A 19,712-nucleotide genomic window follows, 5' to 3' on the forward strand; every position below is an offset into this window, starting at 1 on the left:
AACAAAAAAAAAAGCAGCATTTTCAATTGACCCCCATGGAAAAAAGCCACTATGTCAGCATAATACATTGTGACAGTTTAAGGTTGTGTACCATGGAGCCGGCTAAACCAAATCAAATGTTTATTTTTAGGTGCTGTTGGCAGCTTCTGTGTACACAGTATAAGTCCTTTAGGAGGTCACATGAGGTGACACAAGCTATGCCATTTGTCAGGAGTGAGTGTTGAGCCTCATCAACCAATTTCAACCTGGCGTCAGTGTTGCCAGATTCTGTGAGAGAAACAAGCAACCAGGTCTAGGAAAACCAGCCCAAAAGAAGCGACTATGGGCCACACGAGCACTTTAACATATACCTCAGCTATTTGAAAATAGCGGATCTACAAGCTCACAACGCTGAGCTTGTAGATCGGCTATTTTCAAATAAAATCTTTCGGGAAAATTATGATAAGCAGATCTGGCAATTATGATAAGCAGATCTGGCAACCCTTAATTTCAGATATACAAGATATACAGTTATATGTATGTGTGTGTGTGTGTGTGTGTGTGTGTGTGTGTGTGTGTGTGTGTGTGTGTGTGTGTATATGTTAATTAAGTATCTAACGTATCTAACGTATCTAACGTATCTAAAGTATCTAAAGTATCTGAATATTGAATGACCTCTCTTTCTTTAGCAGATCCTGACTGATGACGACCAGCTGCCCAGAGGCATCATGGGACTTCTTGGTGATAGACTCAAGATCTGCCTCCAATCGGTGCTTGTCCTTGCCGAGGGCGTCTACTTTCTTGTCCCCTGAGCGTACTTTGGTCTCCAACACTGAAGGAAAAGGAAAGATTCTGAATTGAGATTTTTAAGATTTTTCTTTAAAATAATACGTAAAGTCCTTGAATTGCCATAAAATGGGACAATTTGATTTCTAGAAATGGCAGCAAGTGCTCCTGTTTCAGTTTTTATAATTCTGACAAACCTGATTTTGATTTTGATTTTCTCTTATCTTCATCACATGAACTGTGATAGTGACAATAGGCAATACATTAAAAAGACCCATGTGAGCTACTGTACCTTAGGTACACATATTTATCATTTTATCTGCTAGGGTGTAACTTGCAGTCTATTATTATCACAAGCTAAATAAATAGGATAATATCATTGCTATTATTTCATGTATGTGACAATACATACAAAAATAATGTTTATGTCATCTAGAAGTACGCCAGTGAATTTTCTTCTGCTACTTTTTAGCTTGTTTTCTCCAATAATGCATGTATTTTCCAAAGCATTTTACATGGCATGTTTTGCATAGCGAACATTCCTTGACAGTTTCTAAACTCTATGAGAGGGAAAGCAATCCAATTAGTTGAATCAAGACTTGGCTTCATTCAGTACTATGCAAGATGATTAAGCGTGAAGACAGAAGTGCTGATTCATACAATAATGATCAGCAGCTATTGAGCTGCAGTTTATATACTGAGAGCCTCCTTCATTTTCAGAATTGTAGATGTTACACATGCATATAAAGTACATATCTGCCTTAAAAAATGTGTTACAGAGAAACTTATTCATGCTGTTATCTCTTCTCCCATGACTACTGTAATGCTGTTTACCTGTCTTAATCAAAACAGCTGGCTCGGCTCCAGTGTGCTCAGAAAGTGGCAGGAAGGCTTCTAACTTAACTAGAACTACGAAACACCACCACATCTCCCGTTTCAGCATCTCTTCATTGCCTAACTGTTCGGTTTAGAATTGATCTCAAGATTTTATTGATTACTTTTAAGTCTTTGCATGGCTTGGCTTCAAGTTATATTTCTGACCCCTTGACACCAAATGAGCCAGCACGCACCCTGAGGTACTCAGGTACTAGGTAGGAACCTCCTCACTGTACTGGTCCTGTGTCTAAAGAGGTGACAGAGCTTTAGCCATCTAATGACCTGCCTGAGGAACTCTGCAAGCCCAGCAGGATATGTACTAGCAGTGCATTAAATTGAATGGGGTTTTATGAGCTGCATCGTGGAAATATAACCTAATAGCTAAAGATACTTTGAATTGAGCAGCCTATACGCATGAAAACAAATCTGGATGCAATGGAAGTGGTTGAGTGCCATTCTTTTTTTCTTCTTTTTTTTTACTTTGCCTATTGAGTTTTCTTTTAAAGGTCATTTACTACTTACCAGTAATCTGTGATTTGAGGCCGTCAACCTGTGAAGTGAGAGTTGACACCTCTTTTTCCCTTTTCATCAACTTCTCTGTTGTTTCTGGGTGAAAAAAAGAAATCGTTATGGAATCATAACAATTTTAAGACAGACAAATTATTTGAATTAAAAAAAAGAAAAAGTAAGCACTACATACAGTGGACCAGTGGTTCTCAAACTTTTTCATGTCAAAATGATATGTATTTGGCCGTGGACCCCCATCTCAAAATATTTTGTTCCAGGGACCCCCAGAAGCAAAGGTTTGAGTTACAAATGTTCGCTTTAAAAATATATATATTCAAAGATTTACACACATTTTCACGATTTCACGTTTTGTTTTCCAAAAATAGCAGATGTACAAGCTCATAGATCTGCTATTTTTGAAAAAAGAAAATCGCAAAAAATTGCCAAAGTATAAAATATGGAAAAAGGAGTTAAAATGATTGTGACGCTTTATTAACACTACCACCGCCAAGCCCGTAGCCTACGGGCCGATAAATCCAACCGTATAGCGCCGATCCCGTAGCCTACGGGCTGTGGTGCTTTTTCCTTTTTTTCGAAAAAAAACTTTTTTCAATTTTCTATACAGAACATTTCATTGTAACACCACCGGAAACGGAATTATTCTGGATCACGTTTTGCCGATCCCGTTGGCCTCCATTCTAAAGCGCACACTGAAACGCCATTTTCTTCGATTGTAGTTTTTCTCCTCGCTGATCACTGTTTAAAGTAATACTAGGTAACGTTTTCAACAAAACTAAAGTTAAATTGTATATCTTTTGCGAGTGGGAAAAGTTTCACAACACCCACTCCATGAATTTCACCCCCGGAAGCCTTTTATTTATATATTTTCTATTGAACGTGTACGGGGGGGACTTTCCCGGGAAAATGACGTTCCTGGCCAACGTCATGACGTCGTGGCCGACGTCCTCAGGAACTACCGCAACGGTTTCCTGTTTGGCCAGGAACTACCGCGCTATTAACAAAAAGGAACCTCACGCTGATTTTAAGATAATGTAGGATTGGAAGATCGAAAAAGAACAGAAAAAGAAAGCACAGCTCATGGTAACTAATGCTCCACTGGCTAAGAGAAACGATCCGTAGATAGTATAAAACAATTAAAAGATCGCTTTTTGAAACGCTTCCGGCTTCCGGTGAAAACGAATGGAATTCTGGGTAATCGAGGACTAGGGAAATTGTATGCAGTGACGGTAGTGACCAGCAGAGGTTGCTAAAAATCGTTATTTGTGATTCTGCATTGTACAACTTTAACATAAACCGTTCTAACTACAACATGGCGGTTCCGTTTGACACATGGTTTTCACTGGTAGACGCAGGGAGATGTCCGCGATGTTTACAAACAGTGCACAGCTCAATCTTAAGGATTTTAACAAGGTCTATGGCGACGTGAAAAAAACAAAAAACAACAATAAAACGTTGGCACTGGTGAGTACATTATGAGATTAACCTCTGGCGGTCAATGTGTTAACAAATTTTGCTGGGGACCCCCTGGTTCCTCCCCAAGGACCCCTGGGGGTCCCCGGACCCACCTTTGAGAACCAATGCAGTAGACAACATCAAAGCCCTTCTCACTACAGTGTTCTTTCCCCATCACCGCTGCCCAACTCTTCCTGGCCATGACCATCCATGGTATGTTGCAAACACTACCACACGAATGTCAGTGTACTTTTATTTATTTACCAGGCGCGATGCACATCAATCAACATTTAATGTTCCACAATCCACATCAATGTAAATGTGCCAGAGTTAGCCAATTTTAATGTGCAGTCCCTGGGCAGGTTGACATCAGCAACTTTGCTAACTAAACTAAAAGTCTTTTGTAATCAATTGATTACATTGACTTTCTTCAACTACCCTACAGGCCTACACACTTTAGTTTCCCCTAAACAACCCCTGAAAAAGAGGTACATGACACTTTGCACATTTCACCTCAGTGTCCTCAATGTCATAGATTGATTTGAGTGTTGAAAACACAGGTGCATTCATCACTGAAACCATGTGTTGGCTATGATGAGGTTATGACAAATGCCAATAGAATCTATGAAGCCAGTTCAATCAGACAACTGGCGCCATTATGGAAAGTTATTTCCCTGATGATATATGAGATCTGGTTCTGATTCTCATCGCTCCCTGCAAAGCGTAAACAGATAGCCAACATGAGAGCAAGCAGTGATCAATTACCCAAGCTAAAGTGAAGGTGGATGCTGGGCAAAAGCAATCAGCAGCTGCAAAAGTGGCAGCAGGTACACAGTAAAACTCCTCTGTTTTAATTTAACTCTGGGGGTGTACAAATGGAGCAAAATGGATCAGTGATGGTCCATTTTGTTCCATTTGTAAGCTCTCTGAGTGAGAGCTTAGCATAAAGCGGCCCTATTACTGTCAGATCTGAAACATGTGAGTTGTCTGCCTGAGCTTGCGTGCCGGTTCACTTTATTTTTGGTTGCTTTTAAACGTTTTAAAAGTATTATTTAGTTTTTTAGCTGGCTGACAGTATGAACAGGTAGCTGACCAAATGAACATAAATATTCCAATTTTATACTTTTAATGACATATCCCATTTTCGCAGAAAAGCAGTAAATATTTAATTCAAAGGAGTTTGATACCTTCAATATTCTGTTTCAGCTTCAGCTTTTCATCTGAGATGTCATTATCCTCTATTACCTGAAAGGACAAAAGTATTAAGGAATTATTAATAGTATTCTTAGTGAAACTTTTTAGGAGGCATTGTAAAAATGTGTTCACCGTTTGTTGGCACAAATCGCATGCAAATCGAGCAGTGGTGTTAAGTAACTAAGTAAAAATATTGTACTTTTACTCCACTACATTTATTTGAAAACTTACTTAGTTACTAGTTACTTTTCAGATATAAATTATGATATTATAAAACATACATTAACCACTTTAGCCCCATTTTATACATAGGCTATTTGAAAATAGCCGATCTACTGTAGTGATCGCATCGCGACGCGTTGTGAGCTTGTATATCTGCTATTTTCAAACATTTTAGTACTTTTACTTTTGGTACTTTAAGTACATTTTGATGCCAATACTTTTGTACTTTTACTCAAGTCCATTTTTTATTTCTCGAGTATTTCTATACTGCAGTATTGGTACTTTTACTTAAGTAAAGAACTTGAGTACTTTTTCCACCACTGAAATCGAGGCACGTTACTCTACATCAAAGCCACTTACATTTGCATCATGGGACGTGTAGCGGTCCGCCTCAACGGCCTGGAGCCGGTTCGCCGTCACCCTCAACTTCTCCTCCAGGTTCTGGATCTCCTCTCTGCTCTGGCCCTGGGCCTTCTGGAGAGCCTGGTAGTCCGCCATCTTCTTCTCGGACAGTTCCAGTCGCTCGGTCAGCTCCTCTGTGGTTCGACCCTGCTCCGTCCGAAGCTTCTCCGTCTCGGCTAGCCTCTGCTCGGCTCTCTGCAGCTTCTCGGTCGCCTCCCTCAGTTCCAGCGCTTGCCGAGTGACTCTTTGGACCTCGACTTGGCTCTTCTTCCACGGCTGGCTGTCTTCTGCCAGCTGGTCCCTGGCCTCCTGGAGGCGCCGCGCGCAGAGCTCCTCGCGCTCCTTGGACAGGACGGCCGCCTCGATCGCGTGCTTGGCCTTCAGATTCTCCACCTCCAGCTGGTGCTCCATTCTCAGGCTCTCCAGCAGGGTTCTCAGCTCCTGCGGATCCTGCAGCTCCTGGCCTGACGTTGAAGTGCGGTCACTGCTCAATGAGGCCCTTAGCTCCTCTATGGAGCGCTGATGGTCCGTGACTAAAGCCTCCAATTTGGCCTGCAATGGAGTTCATTAAAGTGTCGGAAAATCTCATATAACAGAACTGAAAGATCCTATCTATTGGACAGTGGTGGAAAAAGTACTCAAATGTTTTACTTCAGTAAAAGTATCAATACTGCAATGAAGAAGTACTCTGTTACAAGTGAAAGTCCGGAATAAAAAAATTACTTGAGTAAAAGTACAAAAGTATTGGTATCAAAATGTACTTAAAGTAGCCTATGTATTTAAAGTAGCCTATGTATAAAATAGGGCTAAAGTGGTTAATGTATGTTTTATAATATAATAATTTATATCTGCAAAGTAACTAGTAACTAAAGTGTTCAAATAATTGTAGTGGAGTAAAAGTACAATATTTGCCTCGGAGATGTAGTGGAGTAGAAATAAAAGTATAGTTAATAGGAAATACTCCAGTAAAGTAAAAGTACCTCAAAATTGTACTTAAGTACAGTACTTGAGTAAATGTACTTATAGTTTCTTTACACCACTGCTATTGGCGCAGTTCCAAATAGTTTTAGCATTTAACAGCATAACGGCGGGGTATACCTTCCAGCTGTCCATCATCTCCATGTTTTCCTTGGTGGCCTGTTGGACTCTGTGCTTCAGCTCGCTGATCTCCTGGCTCTGCTTATCCACCGTGGCCTTAAGTCTGTCCGTCTCCTGCTGGCGTTCCGCCAAAGCCTCCTCGTGCTTCTCCTTCAGCTCGCTGCTCTCTTTGTAGTGCTCCCGGCCCGCTGACAGCAGCTGCTCGCGGAGGAGGAGGGCGCTCTCCTCCGGTTGGGTGCCCGCCGGCGCCGCGGCGGCGTCCGCGTCTCCGTCGTCGCCGCCGCCCGGCTGAGAGTCCGAGTCCGGGCCTCGGAGTTGAACCTGAAGTTTGCCGATCTCCGCTCGCCTCAGGGTCAGCTCGTCCTCCAGCTGCATAATTCGGCTCTTTTCTTCGACCGTGGTTTGCTGGCGAGACAAATAGTTCGAAAAGACGCGTTATCGATTTTTTTGTCGAGCCACGGCAGAAAGACGCCGACTCCCCAAAACGAATGACATCATTACCATCGCAGGTCATGGCCCCTGTAGCGGAATGATGTCGTTTCGATGAGAATATGGCATCGATAAAACTGACTGAATGTGTATTATTATTATGCGGGCATCCAGGCCTAAGGAAATGACAGAATCATAAGCACAAAAGCTGGAGCTGTAAGCTATTAAGCATTCAAAGGGAAATTCCCGTGGTTGAACGGGAAATCCTGGCAGGTAAAAGCTTGAAAATCGGCAGCTCCACTGCAGAGATTGCTAATTATTTAGACAGTGGCACATTGTCTGATTTCTTTTGTCTTCACTCCACACTTTGGCTGTGAGATGAAACAATGGCTCATGTTAACTGTAGGGACCGTGTAGACTGTCATCTTTTATTCAAAAGTATGGCTTTAAGTTATAAGTTATTTAAATTAATTATATTTCTTAAAATTAGAACAGTTCAGCAAAGAACTTCAAATTCATCCTGGTCCGCATTTAAACTCAGTCATTGCATCATTTCACTTTCAAGGTAAAAATCACCAAACAATGTGACCCTGTGCAAATAGAGGCTCAACGAATGTGCAAAAATGCAGAATATGAGTGCACAGGAAAGCCATTCTCTGATTGTCTAGAAGCAGCCAGGCATTATACAACAAGCCAACAGCAAATCTCAATGCACAACAAACTCTACATAAAGGAAATTATCACCGCACACATTTTTATCCAATCGTAATAGAAAGTGAAAGATTAAGAAAGAAGACCTGTTGCACAGTGCATACATGTTAATTTCAATCATCAGGGCAAACTATCTACTAGACCTCAGAATTGCTAGTTGATAGACAACAAAGAATTTGTCTTCAAAGGCATTCTACACAACACACAAGAATGAAGGATTGTCTATGCAATGTTAATGTCCGTTACAGTGTCTCAAGTCATTTTGAAGTCAGGAAGTTGGACAGCTCAGCAGAGGATCAAAGCCAAAATAACATTCATATTTTTCACCTTGATTCTCTTACCCAACCTCAAGGATACTGCATCAAGTTTGCATCTTCCCTGTTGGCAAAAGCAGACCTTAATATATAAATTGCACACTCTTGTGAGTGAACGGGTCCAAAATGCAAGTAAAACTCTCAACTCTGAGGTGCAAAAATGAAGTGAATGTAAAATCAGGAAAAGTGTGTATTGCAGTTTCTTTCTCAGGGGTTGCGTTGCATTTTAGTCTATGTTATACTAATATGATTGATTCCGATGACTCCAGTCCAAATGTAAGCTGAAGTATTTGAAACACCTTTTTCCTTTTTTCTTTTGATGAAAATGAGTGCAGTATATTGTCCAATAGATTTGTTTTCCCTGTAATATTTGCACATGCCCTTTGCTTCTTAAAACCAGCCCATTATTTCAGTAGAAATTGTCCATGAATTAGCAGAGAACCAGAAATCAATATAATATAATCATCATAACAACATTAACCAGTGCAAGAATTGAGGCAATTATTTTCTTCATATCCAGTCTCTTGAACTTCTGAGAAGCAAACTCAAACAATAGGAATTATTTCAAGTATTAAACTATAATTCATAAAGAACTTTAACAAACATTTTCAAATTTGTGAACTGTGTGATTTTGTTTCTCAAACATTCAATGCAGTGAATCAGGCTCTAATTTACTGTACAACTGACAGCCAGTGGAAACGCACACACATTTCATTGGAAATTAAGGTTTCCAATGACAATCTTTCCGGTGTTACCTCTATACCTTCTGTAGCCTTAATGTATATATTATATATAACCTCTAGTCCTTTTTGAGTGAACCTGAGGTTAGCACTAAAAAAATTAAGAATAACAAATAAAATGCAAAGGCGGAGCAATGCAAAATAAAGTAGCTACAGGCAAACAGCTCATGGTTTACCCTCTTCTTCTCTAAATCTTTCTGAAGGGTCTCTGCTCTCGACTTTTCGAGGAGCAAACACTGCTCAAGCTGCCGAATATGGGCATGCTCCAATTTCGTCTGATTCTACAAAGAGACAGAGAAAGCAAGAAAGAGAGAGAGAGAAAGAGAGAGAGGCAGGAAATAGAGGAGTAGGAAAAACCAAGACATACAGGGTACAAGACCTTCAAAGATGGAGAGGAAAGGATACAGATCATAAAAGCACTCAACGGGTTGTGAGTGGACGCTGAAAGAAAAGCAAGAAATGACTAGTTCCCAGGCTAGGCTCAACAGACTGCCCGTAAAATGACTGAAATGTGGAGGAGGGGTTGAGAGAATAAACTTCAATCAATCAAAATTAATGAACTTTTTTATGTACGTATTAAATATAGCTGCAATCTTTTTTTAACTACCGGTACACAATAAAAAAGTTTAAATAATTAAACTTTTTTTTATTAAGATTTATATAAGAAAATTATCTAAAGTTAAGTAAAAAAGGTAATAAAATCCCTGATGTTGAAAATACGTTATCCTATTAATTGTGGTTAAAGTCCTGATGTGTGTTTTTATCATTCTAAACTGCTTGGTCAGTTTTTCACGCTGCAAGAATGGCTTTATCCTGGGAAGGGTGATGCAGGCTTTCATCTACGACTTTTTAAGCTGGAATATAAGCTTTCAACACTGTCAATGATTGATGATTAATGCTCTGCGCGAACCCAGCCGAAATGGTAATTAACTGCTATGAGCTTTTTCCAAACTGGTATTTTAGTTGGCCTGTCCTAACACATATCCCTTTAATTGCCCTTTAAGCATATCTTATCCTATTATGACTTAAGCCTATTGTCTTATTATCCTCTTTCATGTGTCAATGTGGCTTCCATGCTGCGCTGGAAGGAACATTATGCTAGAATATTATAAAGTTAAGCTACACTTACACAGAGAAAAGAGAGAGATTAGGATAAGAACCAGTGATTTTGCTGAACGACTTTTTTTTAAAAGAGTATTTTGGCGGATCAAGTGGCATGGAGGGGCTCAAAGAATAATTCACATGCATTGTGTCGTCTAAATTAAGAGCTCTATGGGCTTATGGATATTTCTTTGTTTTACATAATTTCTGGAAACTGTAGTTTGCAATAATACTAAAATGTCCACTAAAAGGTGACCATCTTCTCAAACATCTACATTCTTTATCATGAGATATATTAAACACAAAGAAATGACCCTTATTAAACAAATGTTATCGATTTGGACAGCATCATATTTTGCTCAGAGACAAAGAAAGAAAACAAATCCTGGTGATACTGACAGCGGCTTGGCCTTGCCTTTAAAATGACTATTTCCATGCCCGTTCCATGCGCAGAATGCATTAAGGTGTAGCCATTGTTATGAGCTTCAAACTTAGTGTTGAATTATCACATATTTTATTCACATACAGACCTCACCATTAACACGGGTCTTCATTCCTACATTTTTGTCACTCTGGCGCCCTTGTCTGGCCATCCAACATAAAACATGTCTACAGTTACAATCTGAATATTCTTTGCCTTCATGGTATTACTTGAAAATCAATACCATATTACTGTAGATAATTTAATGTATACTCCTTTGCAGACCCACACAGATGTGTATTGCATACACAGTAAAATACACAGAAAAACAAATGCAACAAATGGAACTAAATGGAACCTCCCAGGTAATTTGGTTACATTTGTACACGCTGAGTTAAATTAACACAGATGATTACTGTGAAGGGGTGAGAAGTAGATTTTTTTTTTACCACTTAAAACCTATACTTAGTTGACCAGATTCCCAAGGGCTCTGTAGTCTGTACTCTTTTATACCTTCACCGAAAATAGCAGATCTACAATCTCACAACGTGTCGCAAAACACATTGTGAGCTTGTAGATCTGCTACTTTCGTCAAAAGTTATACCCAGCATAGGGATGCTAGAGTTCAAGTGCTTAATAAATCCCATGATGTCAGTATGCTAATGTGAACCAAAATAACCTGATAAGAATGATTCATTATCATTGATGGGAGAGGACATCATTAACGTGTGCTGATAAATACCTCCAGGTCTCCCTTGTTGATGGATTCTTCCTCCACTCTGAACTGGAGGTCCTCTACTTTCCTGCATGGATCAATTGAAACCAATAAAACAATCAATCAGAGTCACAATTGCTGTGTTTTAATTTAACCCATTAGGACCTGAGACCGATTCTACAAAATGACAGTTTTCTGAAAATGCTATATGAGTGGTGCTCAACTTTTTTATGTCAAGGACTGCATTGTACACTATGGTCCTACAACTGAAAACATACTACTGTATACTCCCGCTGTCGTACCTTTTCTCCTCTTCAAGCTGATTGGCCAGTTCCACTTTATCTTTCTGAGTGCTGGATAACATGGTCCTGACTTGCTGAAGGGCGTTGTCATTTTCTGACAGGTGCTGCAGTCCAACGACAAGAAAGGCATGGACATCTCAAGCGGATGCACTCAACAACATCTACTATCACTTTGGCACTATGGGTGGTTTTAGAGCATGTTTATTTTAATAATCAATCAATTGTGTTCTGGCTTGACACATTTGTCAAGGTTTAAAGAAAAATATACCATGTAATTTATTTTACATTCTTTTTCTTTATATTAAAGGTAGGGTAAGTGATATTTGTTAAAAGGTTAAAGCTCTATATTCTGATAGTAATCATTGCTATAGAGTGTTTGTTCAATAACAGGAGTCTCCCTGTCTCTCCAGCTCTATAATAAACAGAAAATACATTTTCAGGTAGGTGAAAAAATTTCAGCAAATCAGGAGAGAGAACCAATTTATCAGCTTAAACTTTATAGTGTGCCAGTTGCAATTTTGTCTGCTCATTTCTTTGTGTCATCACTTCTAAATTTCACTTGTTTAATCTGTATCCTAACTGAGTTCCCTATCCTGATTCTATAACATTTGTATCCCAACCTGAAAAAGCTTTTTCTGTTTATTAAAGAGCTGGAGAGACATGGATACTCCTGTTACTGAACAAACACTCTATAGCAATGAGTACTATCAGAATATAGGGCTATTTAACACTTATGTTAACCAAAGAAAATCACTTACCGTACCTTTAACATTATATCATCAACAAAATCTTAGTGTTTGCCAATTATCTTAACGGCCAACTTGCAATACCCTCGTGGCCCACCAGTGGGCCCTGGCCCACAGGTAGGGAATGACTGATCTTACATACCTGCAGTTGCTGTGACTTGAGCGAGCTGAGCTCCTTCTCCACCTCACAGATACGGCTGTTGGCCTTGGCCACCTCGGCACGCTCCAGGTCCCGCTCCGCCAGCAGCTGCTCTATGTGCTGCTGCTTCTCTTTCAGGGCCTCCTGGAGCGCCGTGGTGCCCGAGATCTTCCGCGCGTAGCGTGCCGAAGTCTCCGTCAACTGGAGCCGGGAGAAACGGGAATCAGAGTTCTTTTTTATCCTTTCACTGGAAACGCGGCTCGAATGTTACGCACTATGAAAGTACGCACTCAGCCTGCTGTGTCATAATTATGTTCACTTTGGATGAGTACCTTCTGTTCACACATGATAATCTTAACAATGGGGATCTGTTTCGCAGCGGCACACAGTGTTAAGAACACAGTAGTGTTTGGGACGCCCTGGTGGCTTACAGTATCATGTACACAGTGTACTGAAATGTAGAAATACTCTGTTACAAGTAAAAGTCTGGAATTCAAAATTTGCTTGAGTAAAAGTATTGGTATCAAAATGTACTTAAAGTACAAAAGTAGAAAGTACTCGTTATGCAGAATGTCCCATTTCACAAGTTTTCAAATGTAAGAAAATCTTTTGAAAATAGCAGATCTACAAGCTCACGATGCGACGCATTGTGAGCTTGTAGATTGGCTATTTTCAAATGGCCGAAATGTATAGGGTTGAAGTGGTTAATGTATGAATTGTAATAATAATCAAAAATAACTAGTAACTAAAGTTTTCAAATAATTGTAGTGGAGTGAAAGTACAATATTTGCCTCTGAGATGTAGTGGAGTCGAAGTAAAAGTATTGAAAATTGGAAATACTCCAGTAAAGTACAAATACCTAAAAATTGTCCTTAAGTACAGTACGTAAGTAAATGTACTTAGTTACTTTCCACCACTGCAAGTACATATCATGTAAATAAGGCTATATATAATCCTTAATATGTTGTATGTTTATGTTGTTGTTTGGGAGTCCCGGGCCCTAACCTAAGAAAATATTCTATCCCTATGTGCCGACACCGGTTCAAATTGAACCTGCGGTGCTTTACTGCAAGTCATCCCCCCACTCTCTCCCGCCTTTCCTGTCTCTGTCACTATCTGAAATAAATGAATAATACAAAAACACTGGGCGCTCGGGTGGTTCAGGGGTAAAGCACCTGCCCACCACCACCGAGTCCGAGTTTGAATCCACTGTGGTGCATCCGGCTTTGTCGAGCGTCTATACCAGGGGTGGGCAGCATTATTTTTTCCAGGGGGCCATACTGACTTCGATAAAGTGAGTGTAGGGCCACACATTAGACTATTGAATTGAAACTTGAATTAAGTTTGAATTATGCTGAATTATGTTAACCCATTAAGACCTGAAGCCGATTCTACAAATGCCTTCTAAATCCCAACAGTATTCTGAAAAAAAAACGTATGTTTCTATATCAGTGGTGCTCAAACTTTTTCATCTCAAGGACCCCCAAAATTATATGTATTTGGCCGGCGACCCCCATCTCAAAATATTTTGTTCCAGGGACCCCCAGAAGCAAAGATTTGAGTAAAAAATGTTTGCTTTAAAACAATATACAGTATATTAAAAGATTTGCACACATTTTCACGATTTTTCTAAAATAGCAGATATACAAGCTCGTAGCGCGGCACTCGGTGCCGCGCTATGAGCTTGTATATCTGCTATTTTTGAATAGCCAAAGTGTAAAATAATGCTTTTTAGCTCAAAACAAAAAGTGACACAGATACGTTCCAGGTCTTAATGGGTTAAAACTGCATGAATTTGGTAGACACGATAGACTACTTACTTTACAATAGGGGTGACTATTTTGCGTATTATAATTTTTCACAGCTGTACTGTGTCACTCACACTATCAAACATTATTGCATCATACGCGTTATAAATATGGACTCAAGGCAGACTGTTTCACAGTTACATTATAAACGTTTTACATTTGAGTACATACAGATGGAATATGGAAAGCAGGTATGTACTCAAATGGTACATAATGAATTACTTAATTGGGAGTCGAGTTGAATTAATTTCCCTCAAAACCATTGACATATTGCTGCCTTTTAAGATGTCGATTTTTGGGGGGTCATTTTGGTCTACAGTACACAAACTCAATTGGCCCGTGTTCAGGGGAGGGAAGCCGGGCAGGGAGGGCGATATTAGTCACCGCACGTACTCCTACGGGTTGGGGGCGGCGAGGAGTAGGAAGGAGGCTTTACATACTCCCGGTGGTGGCTCCTCCCACTGGCAGGTGAGCAGTGGTGGAAAGTAACTAAGTACATTTACTTGGGACTGCACTTAAGTACAATTTTGAGGTATTTGTATTTTACTTGAGTATTTCCAATTTCCAATACTTTTACTTCTACTCCATTACACCTCAGAGACAAATATTGTACTTTTACCCCAATACAATTATTTGAAAACTTTAGTTACTAGTTACTTTTCTGATATAAATGATTACATCATAAAACATCCATTGACCACTTTAGCCCTATTCTATACCTATAGGCTATTAGAAAATAGCAGATCTACAAGCTCACAACTCGTCGCGTTGTGAGCTTGTAGATCGGCTATTTTCTAATATTTTTGTACTTTTACTTAAGTACATTTTGAGGCCAATACTTTTGTACTTTTACTCAAGTAAATTTTGAATTATGGACTTGTACTTGTAACAGAGTATTTCTATATTGCAGTATTGGTACTTTTACTTAAGTAAAGAATTTGAGTAGTTTTTCCACCACTGCAGGTGAGCCAGTAGGATACAAAGCTTCAGTGACAACACACAGTAATATGTGATGGGAGGAAAAAAAACACACTGTAGTTTTAAGTAGTGATTACTATACTGGGGCCTTTGAATTCACCGTAAGGAGGATGGGTTTAAGAAATGAGAAAAGGCTTTGGCTTGAGGAGATGGTGGCCAAAGAAGAGGTTTCAGACGATGAAGCCGTTTCAGAAAGAAACTGCAGGGGTTTGACAAGCTCAAGAACCCTCAGAGTTGGTTATTTCAGTGATGTTTGCAGTGTGTAATGCACAATACAAAATTTTAATGTATCTTGTGTGCCAATAGTGGAGCATGTAAATACTAAGGCAGGGTTCACACCAGGCCAAGGGCCAAGAAGATTACAAGAATGTTACTGCATAACGGCTGCTTTTGGAAGACGCTGATCGGAGCGCCGTTTCTAGCCGAAGGGAGCACTTTGAAGATGAAAATAGTTCAATCTTTTTCAGAAATGCGCTTATGACGTCAAATGGACCACTTTTTATCAGCTGTCCAATGTACACAAATGCAAAGCTGCATGTCCGAGCTCATGGTCTTGCTATGGTTAGTGTGAACATTTTTCTAATACTGCCTGAGAGTATAGGTCAACACCGAACCTGTGGTGGTCATGCTTAACATAGACACAGTAAGACTTTTGTGTACACTATAATGATCTGTTAAGTGAGGTCTTTAAAACTAAAGGCGGTATCCAATTCAACAACATTTAACAAAATCAACATCAAATGAACCCAAACGATTGGGACTCAGACTCAGGTCTTTTAAAGGAAGAGGTAAATACAATGTGGGGATAAGCAGCTTGGCAATTCAGTCCAATTGATATTGCCCTCAGACACCGTTTGTTTGCCAACAACGTAGACGAATAAGTGAGCAGGCATTAAGACCTCTCATTTAAAGACCTCTCATTACATTTATTAACACTGTGACATGCTGATGCCACATCCATTTTAGTTAGTTTCCAGTCAGACCGTAAGAGTTTAGTCTTAAAATAAGAGCACTTGCAACTGACATAAGGAGACGTACACTATTAAGGTCATTCGTCAACATTTTCGTGATCACCCAGTGTGCCAGACAATGAAAACCCCCATTGCTTTCATGTCTTATCAGAATAATACAAGCATAGAATAAGACAATCATTTTACCACCTTCAACCTGGTGACCCTATTTTGGGGCATGACATTACTGGCGAAAACTGTAAAAAACATTTCAAAAGTTCACAACACGTCACGATGCGACGCATAGTGAGCGAGCAGATAGACTATTTCTGTGTTTCTTTGTCTATACGCTGTAGTACAATAGGGCTTAAGTGGCCAATACTAAAATCTAACAAAGTATGTGCGTGTGTGTGTGACTGTTGCTGTCCATTCGCTATGGTGCTGAAATGCGAGCGTTTGGCAACTTTTTCCAACAAGTCATGCACAGTAGGCTGGTTATTGCAGGTTTGAGGTGGGGGTTTGACATTAAAACTGTTTTGAGCACCCACCGGCAAGAAACCTAAATCTGCGCCTAAGCTCCGGCGTGTGGGAAGACTTCTTTGATGTTGTCAGTATATTACACAGATAATGAAGGGCCTGTGCCCTCGGTCATTAACTCTTTAAGACCCGGGAACGCATCTGTGTGTAATTTTTTTTATTTTGTTGGGCTATTAAAAAAAAATCATGAAAAGTTGTGCAAATATTTTGATTTCTTTTCTTTTTTTTTTGGCGGACATTTGTAACTCAAATCTTTGCTTCTGGGGGTCCCTGGAACTAAATATTACATACAAATGTTCGCTTTACAAATATATATAATCCAAGATTTTGCCACAAATTTTCACGATTTTTCAAAAATAGCAGATCTACAAGCTCATAGCGCGGCACTCAGTGCCGCGCTATGAGCTTGTATATCTGCTATTTTTAAATACCCAAAGATATCTAAAAATGACACACAGATGCGTTCCCGGTCTTAAAGGGTTAAGGAGGGGACATGAGCTGGCTGGATATCCGCTTTGAATCTAATGACTCCCCGTTTGTGTTTTTCCGGGGGCATGCCAGAATTGGGCCTCAATTTCTTTTTAGGATTTGTGAAAAGGAGGCCTTTAAAGAAACAGGAGTACAAAGGGGGCGCTTTAAGATTTTGTTCTGTAGGAAAGATTACAGATATTAAATTTTGAAAAAGTAATGTACTTTACCCCAGAAGGCAGTGGTGAACTGTAATGAATGACTAATGACTTGTCTCCAGGTCTATTAATGGACTGTTCCATTTTGGCTCAGAAACTCTCACATTGGAACCATTCATATATTTTGTCAAAATGGTGTATTAAACGCTCTGGGCACATGAACCCTAGCGTCCCTATTCTGGGGCAAACTTTCGGCAACAATAGCAGCTTTTGTAGAGCCGCTATTGTCGGCGAAGATCTTTAATGTAGAGGTAACGGGGGGGGGGGGGGGGGGGGTATTTACCCCCGGGGGACTGCGGGCAAGTATTTATGGTTTAAGTGGTTAAGTGGAGGTTAAGGGTGGTTAAGTGGTGGTTAAGGGTTGGTTAAGTGGTTAAGGGGTTTAAGTGGTGGCATTGAAAGCATGCAACATTGCAACATAGTAGGTGTGGGGGGGGGGGGGGGGCATAGCTAATTGATTGGCAATTGATTGGGAGCACATTCAAATATCAATGCACGCAGAGCAAATCATGCACAATGAATGGAGCCTGTCCAGAAGTGCTGCTGGGTCCAGCTCACTGTCCCACAGACTCAGAGGCACGTTATCGAGGCTAGTGATATAGAAGATAGACAGCCTACTTAGCTAAAGGTGCTACAGACAACAGTAAGTGTGAGCGCATGCTTTAGGTTTGGTTTAGTGGTACAGTGAAAGTGGACAATTCAGACAGGACAAGGATACATGTTGCGAAAATAGCCAATCTATAAGCTCTTTGTTATATTATTTGACAATTTGGCCCGTGTTTGACCAGTTGTTATAGTTTGTTGATTACTTTTGATTTTTTCATTTCATTCCCGTTTCTTTTTAGGTACTAAAGATTTTAATTGTCACTTAACTGTCATCTGGGGACCCCCCCAAAAAATATCATGTGGGGACCCCCCTGGGGGGTCCCGACCCACAGGTTGTGAACCACTGCGAGTCTAGCTTGTTGTCAGAGTGTATTCAGTTTTTCGTCTTACCAATCCGGTACGGCTGGGTCGTCCACTCACGGAGGAGGCCACGGAGCTGACGGAGCTGATGGAGGAGCTGCTAGGGCTGTGGGCCAGAGAAGAAACCCCCATGGCCATCCTCTTGCTCTTCTTAGCCTTGGCCGGGCTTGTGGAGGGGAAGCCGATACGGATCACCTTATGGATGGGAGCGAACAAGCCAAACTTGGGAAGGCACTGAAAGTATCTACAGACGAGGTCGGGGAAACAGAGTACATGGTTAATAGGCATTCGTTTAGGCCTTCAAGACCTTAATTAATTAATAGAAATACACGAGGTTAACAACTCAGCTTCAAAATTATTTCGAAAATAGCCTATCCACAAGCTTGTCACAACACGTCAACGCAAAGCTTGTAGATCTCCTATTTTGAATCAGTGAAATTGAAATCCGGACGCCAGTGATTAAGTGGTTAATGCTGATGTTCAGGTAGGAAATCCGAACAAGTTAGAATTTGAACGCAGCGTGTGGCAAATCCTATGTTTTTGCGATTAAGTTAACTAGCTGTTAACTCTTTGACTGCCAGAGTATTTTCATAAAGTACTCCCCCAGTGCCAGCAATTTTCGTGTTTTTTTATTTTTATATTTTGATTTTTTCTCATGAAAATAATTTAAGGGCACATCATTTAAAGACCCAGCACAACTCCGCCACTAGAGAGCAGCACATGACTGCTTGATCAGGTCGTTGGGTCTCTCTCAACCTTCTTGATAGATTAGACAGGGAAAAACATGAAAACGGATGTGACGTCCTCTCAGATTGTTTTGATCGCCAAAATTACGATGTGATGCACGACGGCGATGACTGATCGTCACCCAGACCATAGATTATAGAAGAGAAACTGTCCGTTTGTCCGTTATACCGTGTGAAAGACCGTTTATTTACCTATTTTGGACGAAAATGACTGGGGAAAAGAATCAAAAACCGGAAACGGAATCCAGGTCATGAAACCGGATGCAGATGTCCGTGAAGTAAGTGGAACTCGAGAATAACATTGAATATTAAGCAGCATAGCGCAATCAGAGATTAAACAATGAACGCGCGTCCAGCGCGTCGAACGCGTCGACGGCCAACTGGACAAAGTAGCACTTGACGCGTTATCGCGTCGTCCGCAGTCAAAGAGTTAAGAGACATTCTCATTAAGGACTTCACCTTCAATCAAATGTCTCAATTTCAGCTTTTATGATTAATAATAATTGTATAATGCTGCTATATTAAAAAGTTAAATTCAATTAAATGTAATTTAATTAATAATACGGCTTACTTGCTTTACCCTAATCACTCCTGGATATTCACAATGGGCACTGTGATAAATCACAGTCTGCAGTGCGTGAATTATTCCTTTTTAATTACATCCCCAGTCCGTGTGATTAAAGTGTGCCGTCATGAGCATACAGGAGCATACAGTGGACCTGTGCCTGTCCGACTGGTGGTTTGAACTGAATCTCAATGATGTGCCTTCTCTGTCACAAAGACCTCCAAACCACATGATGTTAGTCCATTAAGACCTGGAACGCATCTCTGTCACTTTTTGATTTGAGCTAAATAAAAAAAAAGCTTTATTTTACCCTTTGGCTAT

General features: G+C 40.2%; 2 protein-coding genes across 3 annotated transcripts in view; one reads left to right on the plus strand and one right to left on the minus strand.

The window, feature by feature from the left end:
- Positions 1-19,712, plus strand: part of dtx2 (deltex 2, E3 ubiquitin ligase) — a 449,633-nt gene that overhangs the window by 77,048 nt on the left and 352,873 nt on the right. The window lies entirely within an intron of this gene.
- clip2 (CAP-GLY domain containing linker protein 2) overlaps positions 1-19,712 on the minus strand; it is a 43,091-nt gene that overhangs the window by 6,774 nt on the left and 16,605 nt on the right. Inside the window, exons 5-14 of one of the 2 annotated variants that reach the window (XM_080435170.1) lie at positions 18,111-18,324; positions 12,159-12,356; positions 11,271-11,374; positions 10,996-11,056; positions 8,005-8,055; positions 6,538-6,942; positions 5,398-5,991; positions 4,809-4,866; positions 2,164-2,247; positions 655-811 (exon numbers count right to left, since the gene is read on the minus strand). In XM_080435170.1, coding sequence (XP_080291296.1) covers positions 655-811; positions 2,164-2,247; positions 4,809-4,866; positions 5,398-5,991; positions 6,538-6,942; positions 8,005-8,055; positions 10,996-11,056; positions 11,271-11,374; positions 12,159-12,356; positions 18,111-18,324 — 1,926 coding nt within the window. The remainder of the gene's footprint in view (positions 1-654; positions 812-2,163; positions 2,248-4,808; positions 4,867-5,397; positions 5,992-6,537; positions 6,943-8,004; positions 8,056-10,995; positions 11,057-11,270; positions 11,375-12,158; positions 12,357-18,110; positions 18,325-19,712) is intronic. The other variant, XM_080435171.1, reaches the window with a different exon arrangement.

This window comes from Gymnoscopelus braueri (genome assembly GCF_963280865.1).
Source record: "Gymnoscopelus braueri genome assembly, chromosome: 8".
Taxonomy (NCBI): Eukaryota; Metazoa; Chordata; class Actinopteri; order Myctophiformes; family Myctophidae; genus Gymnoscopelus; species Gymnoscopelus braueri.